At 36.7% G+C, this 13330-nt stretch overlaps 1 protein-coding gene across 3 annotated transcripts in view; it reads right to left on the reverse strand.

The window, feature by feature from the left end:
- LOC146002843 (WD repeat-containing protein 91-like) overlaps positions 1–13330 on the reverse strand; it is a 59627-nt gene that overhangs the window by 23087 nt on the left and 23210 nt on the right. For all 3 annotated transcript variants that reach the window (XM_083140822.1, XM_083140821.1, XM_083140820.1), the window contains 3 exons: positions 9552–9660; positions 4464–4692; positions 1592–1710 (listed from right to left, as the gene is read on the reverse strand). In XM_083140822.1, the coding sequence (XP_082996948.1) occupies positions 1592–1710; positions 4464–4692; positions 9552–9660 (457 nt within the window). The remainder of the gene's footprint in view (positions 1–1591; positions 1711–4463; positions 4693–9551; positions 9661–13330) is intronic.

Consider the following 13330-nt stretch of genomic DNA (forward strand, 5'->3'; position numbering starts at 1 on the left):
AAAAATAAATTACTAAATTAAAAATATATTATTATTATTATTAATTACACAAAAAGAAATAAATTTGTTACTTTATATATATATCAGATATTATAAAGTAGCAAACTACTTCCTTTACTAACTGATTAAAGATGTTAATAAATTAGGAAATAGGTTTTATTATGTGTAAGTTTTTCTTTAGTTTTTGCTGCTTTACTTTTATTGTGCATATTGATGTAGATTTGTTAATGGTCTCTTGAGTGAGAAAAAGCATTGAACACTCACAAATACACTAATTTGTGTATGTTTTCGATATTATTCTTAATACAGTTTATTTCAAATTAAACGTAATTGCTTATCTTTTGTTTGTCCCCCCCTCCAGGATTTTGCACCCTGCGTTAAATGTTAATGAGGTTGTTACAAGCCAGAACTGTCCGTGACTGTACGTGTTAAGGTGTTTTACTAACGAAAGCAACATTAAAAAATACATACGTATAACGTGGCCCGCATTGTAGAAATTCAATCATGCATTATAATATTGGCAGAAACTTATATTGAATGACTGTAAAACTACAAACAGCTACGTGGGATGGACATGGACAATGTTCACGAGCGATATAAATTTGTTAAACACAGCTGTTAACCATCTGCGAAAAGGGAGGAGTGCTGGCTGCTGGCGAGAGCACTCGCGACTCGTGAACGAACGATGAGGGACGAGAAGAGTTGCTAAGGTGAGTGAGTCGTTAGATGCTCCATGACTCTTCATGCCGTCTCGAGAGTCGTGAACGAACGGCGGGAGAAGAGTCGTGGGGCTGTGCTGTGAGCGAGTTTCTCGTTTTGAATTCATTACCAGATGTGGAAACCACAGGAATATATAATATAAGTTGTTCATGTTCAAAGAATTATGTAGGACAAACAGCAAGGAAAATGGCAATAAGATGGCACGAACGCGATTTGGACATTATAAATCTAAACCCAAGAACAGGTTTGTCAGTTCACATCATCCAAGAGAAGGGTTTTAAAAAGATTGACAGGAAACATAGAGTTGAATGTCTGGGAAGCTTCTTTCATTGCAGAAGAACAATGGAATGAATTAAATAATGAAAATGGTAACATAGATCCAGTATGGAGTCTTCGTTTTCACAAATGGAGTAAGCCACCATCTTTAAAATTTAATTTAACAGAAAACACCAAGAGACTTTGTGAAAACAATGACGACTTTGAATTACCTGATGATATTTGGGATTCATAATTTTAAATAAAAAAAAATAATGTGATCAATTTTTTTTAATCTGAAATTAAAATAAAACAGACTGCTTCTTTTCACAGTTAAGTTGCTATATTACAACAATGTAACATTGACAACATCCATTATATAACTGATTCTCTTTATTTAAAAAATTGCTAACCATTGTTAGAACTGTATCTTTAGTCAAAATGAATATAAATGTCTTCTGAAGGGAGCATGTGTTCTCCTGAAATGTCACAACGATAAACTGTTTTCTTATGCTTGTAATAACCGTAAACTACAGGTAAACAATTCTACAATGCAAGCAATGTGTACATGCAAGAAAAACTAATATTTATGTAAGTCAAAAAACAATGAACTTACTTTACTGGAGTGGTTGACCATACTTTGATGACACCATCAACATCAGAGCTAGCAATAACAGATCCCGATGCATTAAATTTGCAATGCGTGACAGATGATCGATGCTCTGTATATTCATCCTGTAAATAATGAAGTGGGTATTCATATTCATATACATTTTGGATTATATTAAAATAAAATTACACCTGTAAAAGCTGTACAGTGAACTTGACATTATAGGAGTGTGCAGATAAATTTATTTGGGGGTGCCTTAAGGCAACTTTCAATTGCCTATCTGGACAATGTTAGCCTAATTGTTGTAACTTCAAGTTTTATTTTCGCAGAAACTATTAGGTATATGAAGATCAAATTTTAACACTGTAGTCTCTGGGTATTCGTAATCACTTTAGTACAGTACAATATTTATATTACTTAAATACTGAAAACAATATTGCTACAGAATGACCAACTCTGACAAATGTAGCCGGACCCTGTGGCCAAGTGGTTAGCACATCGTGCTGCGATGCCAAGGGTCCTGGGTTCGAATCCCACTCGGGCTTTGGTTCATTCATCTATTTCATCATTTCAACACTCATCCCCATCTTCGCAAATTAGCCAAGAGGCACAAAACACGAAGTAAAATAAAATCAATCAATCTGACAAATGTACTAGTATTCAAGGATATATCTCTACATGTAATACCACATGAATTCTTCTCATTAAAACTTCTCATACACATACAAAAGAACTTCTCATAATTATTATTTGCCGTTATTAAACCACTATTATTGTCACTATATACATTGCACAAAACTACTCCATAAATGGGTTTGCATTTATTTTCTTGTGGATGTGGTTTCGACTGCTACTGTAATCTCTTTGTTATGTATAAGTGTAAAGACAAAATAAGCCTTGCGAGTTGAAGAAGGTTACATTAGCAATCGAGGCATGTTCAGGAGAGAGATAAGTGAAGGTTGATTTGTGGAGAAGTTCTGTGCAATGTATAATTTACTATGTGGTCACTGATTATAGTAAACATTATTACATCGTTTTGCAGAGGGAGGGAGGAAGGGAGAGAGAGAAAATTCCTTAATTGTAGTTTCAACTTTTTATTTTTTTATTTTTGGAGGACATGTTAGGAAATGCCCAGGCTCCTAATGCATATGCCTATGCCTGACATGATTTTCCTTAATTCAGGGATTCATTGCTTTAGCAACATAAGGTTTCCATCTGTCCCTCTCCTGGGCAATATAAACCAAACCTTTATAGTTTCAGTCATCATTGGAACATAACTTTATTTCAAAGAAAGTACCGAAAGATAAGTTTCCCTCTTGACAACCATATGTCAAGTCTGCATGGAGCCCAGCAAATCCCTCCTCAAACTTTTCCCACCAATAGCATCCATCCAAGAACTGACAACTCTTGTCAAGTCCACATGGAGTAATAAGATGTTGCCAATTCAGTTTCTTCAGATATTTCTGAATGTGAGGTTGAGGTTGAGTTATCCTTGCTATGTTGTGTTGTGCTAATTTTTATGCAATGTGGAGACCTTGGGAGTATAACGTTGCAGTGAATGAATGAATGTCTAAACAGTGCAGGTAAAAGAAACAACAGCGCTTCTCAGAAAAACAGGTGCTGGCTCAAAACCAGATACACATCCTGTCAGCTTCCTCTAGAGCTGTGTTCAAAGTTACCAAACTGGCGTTCCAATGAAGACTTAAGCTATACCACTATCCTTGCCAAGTTCCTTTAAGTTCATCTCAACCTTGTGCTTTCCTTCCAGCACTGTTTTGTTCTACCTATGGAACCTTTCAGACAGAGTTGCTCGTTGCTTGCTTCTCACTCAAACTGGACTGTTGTTATTAAGTTAGTTAAGTTGCAGCCCCCCGTGGAAGAGTGGTTGTTAGCACATCGCGCTACGATGCCAGGGGTTCCGGGTTCGAATCCTGGCCTGGGCATGGATATTTGTGAGTGTCCATTCACCATTCCTCAATTTCATCATATCATAACTCATTCCCATCTTCACAAATTAGTCAAAAGTGACACAAGAAGCGAAGTAACATAAAGCAAATCAATCAACCAATTATTATGTTAAGTTGTGCCAACTTTGTCATGCACAGGGTTGCCAGGCATATCAATTTTCAATGGGGCAGCCCCTTATTTAAGTAATATGCCCTGTACTCCATCACCATCTTCTCCGGTACGTCGGTTGCCTCATATTTGAAAATTTCATTTCACTCATGTTTATGAATGACTAGATCAAATATTCTTCCACGAATTCAACTTCCCCGCTAGTTTGGGACCTCTACATCCTCACCACTCTTTCTAAAAAAGGTAAAGTTCCGCAGGCATAGGGCACCATGGCATGAAGGAACATTTAGGGGATGTGGGGGTAGGGCCCTACACATTCTCGGTATTGGCCATTTTGTAAATTATGTTATCAGCACCCCACCCTGGCCACCTTTAACCCCCTGGGTTGCACCGACGTACCCATTGATTTAAGGCTGGGGGGGGGGGGCAAACTTATGCAGGGACAAGGCCAGAAAAATTCCAAACTTAGATCGATCAAAAATTGAACCTTGGTCTCCCACGTGACAGTCAGATGCCCTTCTGACTAGAATGCCATGTCAGAGGCACAGAGATGGAGTGGTGGGGGAAGCAAGAGGGAGATGCATGAAGACTTTTGGACAAAAATGCCCCCCCTAGTGTGATCTAAGCATTTGCCAGAATTCATCTGTTGTGGATTAGATCTGTTTATGGATTTCACTGACTGGACAATTAGGGATTTATCCCAAATTAGAGGACAAAATATTTAAAAAAAAAAAAAAAAAAAAAGGCTCCTACAAAGAAAACCACGTAACTGATACTTCACTGAAATCAAAGTATAGCCCACCTGACTTAAAATTAAGAATGAGCTCTTTTCCCCTATGTTTGCTCCACTTGAGATGTCTAGCTTGGTAACTTCTGGACGAGTTCTTTTCTCTGCCTCGACAGAAGGGTCACGCTTTGAAGAACTCTTCTCTACAGAAGCAGCGGACCCACCTCCAGAATGAGGTGACTGGGATGTTCTTTTGGAAGAGAGATGTTCCCCTGATTTGGAAGACCACTGGGTACTCGAGCTCCTGAAATAAAATAATGAACACACACTTACTCTTAAACAAGGTAAAATTGCATGACATATGATGCTAGTAGAGTACTGCATGGGACCACTTTCGCTCGCTCGAACTTGTTTGAGTCTCCCACGCTCAAGCGTTTACAGTGGAATATCACTTTAATGTGACAATAATCAAATGTAAGATATCTACCCTGGCAGTTTCATCCCACAATCATCTATTTCATTCTCATGTATCATTAACATAATGATGAAGTGCGTATTACTCACTATCAAATATCAGACCCATCATTCCTACTTACAAACACCCAGGTTATGGACTGGCTAAGGATAAAAAGAATGAAGAAAATTAGTGGGAGTACCCAATTTAGTGTTAAGAATTCGGTTGAAGTCAAAAAGTCCATTGAAGAGTTGGAAATTGGGGACGACGATAATATCAGTAGTTTTGACGTAATAAATTTGTATCCCAGTGTACCAAGAGACAAAGCGGCGGACTGCCTTCAGAGGTGGTTGTTGGAGGAAGGAGTAGAAATGTTAGTGGCATAGGAATACGCTAGATGGTTTTTTCTCACACACAACAGGTTTCAACTACTTTTACATTAACGAAAAGATCTTTAAACAAAAAGAGGGGTTGGCAATGGGCAACCCGATCTCTGGCCTCGTGGCTAATATCTTCATGCATTACATTGAAAAAGCTGCCTTAGACCAAGTAGGGGGAAGTTCAAAATACTATGGTAGGTATGTCGATGACCTAGGAAAGAGACCTAGACCTTGTTTTTATTGAAATGGGAAAGCGGGAGGAAAGGATAAAATTTACAAGGGAAGACCTAGTCAACAAGAAGATTAATTTTCTTGACTTAAGCATAACAAAAACTGATTGCGGAATAATGACGGGTGTATTTCATAAGCCCCTTGCAGGTGATTGATACATAAACAGGAGATCTGAACATTCATGTAGAGTCAAATCTAACCTTTAACTCAATTTCTTTATTAGAGCCGAAAGATTGTGTAACAACGAAAGTGAGAAAGAGAAAGAAATAGCATGGATAAGGGGAGTGGGCTTGACGAACGGATATTCAATCTTGGAGATGAATAGAATCGCTAGGAAAGCTGGGAGAGTTGTAAAAAAACTAAAGTAAAGTGTTCCCCTGTGCATAGCACCACGCCATGAAGGCGTATAGGGGGTGTGGGGGTAACGCCCCACACTTTCTTGATCCGGTCGTGAGTGGGGGTGATGTGATCAGCATCACGCCCCTGACCGCCTTTACCCCCCAGGGTTTCCCCCAGGTACCCATGTTATTCGACGCTGGGTGGGCGCCGGGGCCGCTTCCACCGTTAGAAAAGTTCCCGGATTTGAACCGGCCGGGGATCGAACCCGGGACCTTGAGCATGGTAGTCAGACGCGTTACCGACTGAGCCACCGAGAGTTGTAAGGAAGGAAATAACTAATATTGCTGATAGGGAAATTGAAAAAGAGGAGGGACGGAACAATGGAGTTTGCTTTGTCGGTATTCCCTATCATAAAGGAATTTCAGAAAAAAAAAAAAAGCCATGAAAAGGTACGGTGTTAAATGTGGAGCAAAAGCCCCCCGTAATATTGAAAAGCATTTTACGGAATATAAGAAGGGAAGGGGGGGGGGGGCAAAGGAGACCTTGAAGGGCAGAAAGGTGTTTACAGAATTGTGTGCGAATGCGGGAGGGAATATGTTGGACAACCCGGAAGGAGCATGAGAATCCGATGGGGGAACATGTTAAAGATATTAGGGAAGGGATCCCTAAAACCGGTCTCTCGGAACACATAATTGAAAGTAAATATAGAATCGTAAAAAGGGAAGTTATTAAAAAAGTAGTAATAAATTGGACCGGAATGTATATGAGGCTGCACATATATGCACCGGAAATGTTAATAAACTTAATAGAGACGACGGCAATTTAGAGGAGGGGTGGGTCCATTTTCTTAAAAAGTGGGATAAAGCCGGTAATGATTAAGCTGTGTTGGGTTTTCATGTCACCGCCGAAGTTTCGAGAGCTGCGGGAGAAGAACGTGAATTTTCATTGGATTGGTGAAGCGAGAGTCGAGGGGAATCAGTTCCATGGAGGGGAGCTAACCTTCAACTCTGTGTACGGAGACCGTTACCCACACGCTTTGCCTCACTGCTGGATGGGATTCCTGGGCCACTGCAGTGGACCTGCTTTTAAACCTTTTAGTATTTTAATATGGGCTTTTTAGGAACACAGTAATATGGGCTTTTTAGGAACACAGGAACTTTTACCTTGTCAGAGTCAAAGGTTTTTATAAGTGCTTTTTACCCTAGCCTTCAACCTATATCCCTATAAAACACTTTTTACGTGACACCATGACTGGTGTCTAGATATTCATGTGGACCTGAAGAAGGAGGAAGTATTGACCTCCAAAACGTAGTTTGGATGAATTTATACTCACTCACGTTAAGTTGTGAATTTTTTATACTATTTAGGTATTTACTCTTTTATCATGTATCATTGTACATGTATTAGTAAGATAGACAAAACTTCATTTTAACATGAAAATAATGACTATATTCACTTAAGTTTCAATTTCACGAACCATATTTGACGGCCAACTAAATGGCAGTTATACATGTACTACTGAGCTTCGAGTGTATGCCACACATTTTGCTCGTTCGAGCATTATTCACTCAAGCGACGAAGCTCTTAATTACGTACACTATCTAGCGTCGTCCGTGTGAACTGTTTGACGTTTGAGCGAAATTCACTCACTAAAGCACTCTAGTTGTTAACATCATCACAATATAAAAGACTATTGTTTAGATACATACCATTGAAATATTTCCAAAGTTTCAAACCACACCTAGGTTCTTCATCAGAGAAGGGGAAAGAATTATATGCTTCTTACATTGTATTCTGTTACTTAGCATTGCTATTCTACCATTTCTGTATAACTGCAATAATTTTGATTTCAATTTTCCTTTATTAAAGGGTGAGGTTCAGCCTGCGGCTGGCTGTTCCACCATCTAACCCCGATGGATACATACACATACTAAATACATTCTACATACTAAATATTTGTACAATAACTAGAGACACATATTTTTGGTAAATAAAAAAGCAAAATTTTGGTACAAATTTTGATAAATAAAAAAGCAAAATTTCGGTACAAAAACAGAAGTCTATTTCAGGTTCAAAAGCAAATAAAATAAAATTTTGGTGTTATAGCGGTGAATAATCACATCAAAAATGCTATATAAAATGAATTTTGGTTTTAAAATTGTGAATATAATCCTAAATTTGATTTACAAACTGCACTTATTATACAAAATAAACTTATCCCTTCTAATAGCACATTTATGTAGTTGCCAGAGCATTAAGTTTATTCCTGTGTAAGGGGGTCCATTTTTGCTTCTCAAATATTTACATCAGAATTAATCAATTTTCCGTGAATTGCATAACTCACAGGATACTTCAGACATCAGAAAGTGTTGAATCGGTATATAAATGGTAAATTTCATGTTTAAGAGTATATTGCGCATATTGCAGTTCATTTCGCTTTATTTCGTGACAAAACAGGGTAGGAAATGCACCTCACACCTTTCAGAACCATAAAAAATGAACATTACAGCATGTTATTTCATATTTCGTGTTTTCGTCAAAAATGGAATTTCCATGCCTCTAACAATAACAAATAAAGAAGAAAGATAGAAACATAAAGAAGACACAAAAAGAACAAATAAAAATTGAGAACAAAGGCTGGTCTACACTAAAAAAAAAGATAGAAAACAAATACACAAAGTATACACTTGTGCTTGGTGTGATATAGTTAAGACTAATACAAATTAATATTATGTTTAAAAACATATACGATGTTCTTAATATACGAGAAAGGACAAAATGTCATCAAGGGTTGGAGTGAGAGGGGCAACCTTCTGAATGAATGAATCAATGCCACTTTTGGCTAATTACAAAGATGAGGATGAATGATGAAAAGATGAAATAGATGAAGAGACAATCACAAACACACACCTATGTCCCATAGAGGACTATACTGGCCATAGGCCCAGATGCAAGATGCAGTCCAGGGTGCACTACGTAAAAGTGAGGTTTCACTTTGGTGTCTTCAGAAAGGATTAACCCTTACACCTGGACAACCTTCTGGAAACACACCCAAAAGTCAATCTTACTTCACTGTATTTAATTGATTGATAACTGCTTTTTGTAGACCAACGGGACTCTGGCCCTGGACCGACATCCGGGATAATGCTTTGTCATCCTGTGTTGAGTGCCCCTTTACAGCCTCAACTTTTAACTTAGGTAGAGATTTTAGTTCTCAGAGACAATGAATTAGTTTCAAAAATTTCAAAGAGAAGATTTCATCGATAACATCCGACGTGTATAGCCTACAAAATTGTGCCATTTTTGTTATTATTTTTTAAAATATATAATTCATATGGTCTGGTTTTGAACAGTAAATGCCTACATATGAAATTCTTGTTTGAAAGTGAACTCCGTTGCATGCAGAAATTAAGGGGTTTAATGAATCATTCATATTCAAGGAACACTTGCAATTATATCAGCAGTTTATCAATGGCAGCATACATCCATAATATAAATAGTGACGGCATTGTACTTTTCATTGCTGAAAACATCTCTTCTTGGTGACACAAATTACATCTTTCTTTTTCAGAAAGCAATAGTTTTCAAAATGTCAAGCTATGGGATTTCGATACAAAATTAGAATTATAAAACAATTGTGGAAGAGTCAGGATTGTAAGAACAATTACACAGAAAAATAAAAACTTATAGTGAAGTTTAAAAGGATATTTCAGCTAGTCAGTCAAAATTTTATATATTATTTTTTTTAAAAAATCTTACCCTAGGTATGATGACTGTGGAATATTTCCAGAACTTGTAGAGCTTGAGGTTCGTTGCTTGCTTTTCTTATCATCTGTGCTTGAACTGCTGGACAATTTCTTTGTTGTACCTTTATATATAAAAAAAATTAGGCATAATACTGTACAAAAAAGGAGATAAAAATGACAAAATCATGTTGTAAAAACTAAGTTTAAAAAAGGTTTAAATAATTCTGGCAAACATTTCAGGCATCTATTTAAAGTTGAGGAGGAATAAGTTAACAATACACACCACTGACCTACCACCAGGTCTACAGTGCTTTCAGCTATATTCTGCTTTGTTTGTGGCTGGCTGCTTCTCTTGAAGAAAACTTGAGCATTATTTATCACATTGTTGTGAATTATCTGGTTGTTTTAAGGTTTGTGCTAGTGCTTGTTGCTGAAAGTATTCCAGGACTTTTACTGCATTTTCATTACATCATTAGGCTAATCTTGATAGATGCTTGTTAGGTTAAATAAATAAACAAACAAAAAAGTACACGGGATTTGAACTTGCAACTTTCAGAATTGAGATACTAAGTCAAGTGTTCCAAAAATTAATGTATGAAGAACAAATTTAACATTTAAAAAGGAAGACATGATCAACAGAAATTGATTGCAAGAATCTCAAGGCAAGTAAAAAAAATCGAATTGGCATGATTAGAGAAAAGATGAACACAGAACATTCAATAATGGATTTTGTTTAATCAACTAATACTGTTAATTTAGTGCAAACAAAACATGCAGAATGATTTCATGTAGCAACATTTCAGCTTTACTTGTGTCCATGACACATAGCTACTTGGAACTAGAAATGAGCCGATACCTCTTTGAACTAATACCCATATCAATGTACTCTTACAGATTCACAGAGATTAAAAATTGTATCAATTAAAAGTTGTTCAAAATACTGATTAATATTAGTGGGTGCGTAATCTACTATGATTATAAGCATGAATTTACCAGAGTTTTGATTCAAAATATTCAACATTTACATCAGAATATTAAACTACCTGTTTTGTAATACAAAATGCACCTTTTCACACAATATTGGTAGAAAATAAAATGAAACTTTAAATTTTGCATATTTTCCAGAATAATTAGTCTCTGTGAAAGTATTGCCGTAAAAGTATTAGTTTAAAAAAACAACCAATACATCAGCATTCACACCACGTCATCCCTACTTAAAACATTATTGTTTGTTTCATTTGTTATTGAATGAAGAGTAGCAGTGATGATAATAAACAACCCATAATGAACATATGGTACCCAGATAGAGAAACATCTGGAATTACAGTTAAGCATAGAGGAAGCCAACAGGTGTGTAAATGTTAAAAACATTATGCAATGTACAAAATGCATAAACATACTATGAACTTTCTTCTCACAAGTGAACCCAGCAACGGATGCAATGAATGCACCTCCCACCACTGTTAATATTTAAATTTAATATGAACACTGCATGCGTACAAATGTTACAGTAAATGTTTGCATTACCATTATTAGTTCTAATGCGTGGATAATAGAGCATTTATCTTGAAGAAGATCAAAGGTAGCAAAACAGGCCAGAAGAAGCGGCTTTTACAATTATTCCTCCTAAACCTTAAATACTTTCATTTCCTTGAAAAGCCAAACAATACACCTACTGAAATCTAGCAAATAGGTAATCTTTATGCATGAGCAAATATTTTTAAAAAGAAAGAAAAAATGCAAACTCTTCGTGGAAATTTAACAATGCATCTTTTACCTGTGAAGACAACTTAAAAACATTCTCCCACAAGTTTATTAAGCTTCATGCTACAGTTTTATAATGCTTTGAAAGTTTTATCAGTAAAAAAAACAAGATAAAATATATTGTAACATAGCACAATGCTAAAATTGTTATGAATGAATTTGAGTTCTGGTTATGGCTATTAGTAGTAAATTATTGTCATCATTTTGTTTTATATTATGACATCTGCTTTTCATGGGAAGTTTGGTCTGTCCAAAGATATTTTCTGTACTGTACATAATATTCCAGAATTCTGTATGTCATCTACATAATATCTGTTGAGATTTCAAACAGCATTCTGTATTTTTGTGTCAGGTTTGTAGGCTTACTTTGTAGCCTTTTCTGAGTTGGTGTCTTAAGTCCACTTTATACAGTAAGGCTAATTGGGACTTGACATACAGTTTAAAGTTGACTCTGAACCACTATGTGCCTCCACTGGGTATCAAACCCGAGACCCCTTGATTCCAAGGCGACGATGCTACCACTGTACCATCAGGGAGGCCGAAACATAATGTAAGGAATTACATTTTCTTTAGTATTTGCCTATCTTCACCTTCACCTGTCTTGACAATAGGATGAGACATCCTCAAAGCGATGTTGACAGTCTCACCCTCCCTCCCCTGCATCTCTCTGTGCATGTTATCCTCTTTTTTAAAGCCTAAAAGTGATAATCACATCAATTTCTACTTACCTGTTGATAGTATAAGTGCATATTTTTGGTAACTGTCCATGTTATAACATTTCATGAACAAAGGTAAAATTATATTTCCCTCTTATAGTAGCACTTAGATCTCAAGAAAGATAGATGTGAGTAGCAACATGAAAATGAGTAAATAAAAGATCTGGCAGAGAAGGAAAGCAATTTTATCTCTTACTTGGTTATATGTAACATGTAAGTCCAAAATTGAACAATCATTAGCAAGTTCAAGCCATGATTACAGTGCTGGATGCACAAATGCGATTTACCATTGACATTTGAATAAATCACATACACATGTGAATCTGCCCTCTTTCCCTAAAGCAGTGATGACAATAAAGCTTGACTGCTTGAAGTGTGCTCAAAATTTTCATAAAGGGAGGATGAGACTTCCTTCTTACGCATATATTTATTTTAAAAAAATACCCTACACTGAGCCGCGGTGGCTCAGTCGGTAACGCGTCTGACTACCATGCTCAAGGTCCCGGGTTCGATCCCCGGCCGGTTCATATCCGGGAACTTTTCTAACGATGGAAGCGGCCCCGGCGCCCACCCAGCGTCGAATAACATGGGTACCTGGGGGGTAAAGGCGGTCAGGGGCGTGATGCTGATCACATCACCCCCACTCATGACCGGATCAAGAAAGTGTGGGGCGTTACCCCCACACCCTCTATACGCCTTCATGGCGTGGTGCTATGCACAGGGGAACACTTACTTTTTTTTTATATATATATTGATTGTAAGATATATTTCTTTATGTCCACCAATACACAATTCTATATTATAGTTGTTGAGATATTGGATCTCCATTTAATAACTAAGCATAGATTTGCACAATCAGACAGACAGACCAATTGAAATTAATTTTGACAAGATGTTATCCCATGCCATGCACTTAGAAATAATCGATTGACTTACGCACACATTGTATGAAAATTGTGTTGAATTTCAGACAAGATTTAGAAACAATGAAAAAGTCACATCCTAATGAGAGGATATAACTCAATGCTAAATTGAAGCATAATGTTTAATGCACTTGCGTGATTTGCTGCAAAACGTTATGTACATGTATAGGGTCCAGCAATACATATCTACCATTTTAATATAATTCCTACAAACAGAATACAGCTAATGTAAAACAGGATAGTGGTAATTGATAGATAACATAATGCCATTTGTATAACAATAACACCATGCTATTCACTTAGTCTTATTTTTTTAAAATCTCCAGTATGTAGATAGCCACCAATCCGTTGTTTTACACTCGTGGAGTCGACGAACAAAATTATCCATT

Source organism: Lepisma saccharinum, chromosome 19, assembly GCF_977018435.1.
Source record: "Lepisma saccharinum chromosome 19, izLepSacc3.1, whole genome shotgun sequence".
Classification (NCBI taxonomy): Eukaryota; Metazoa; Arthropoda; class Insecta; order Zygentoma; family Lepismatidae; genus Lepisma; species Lepisma saccharinum.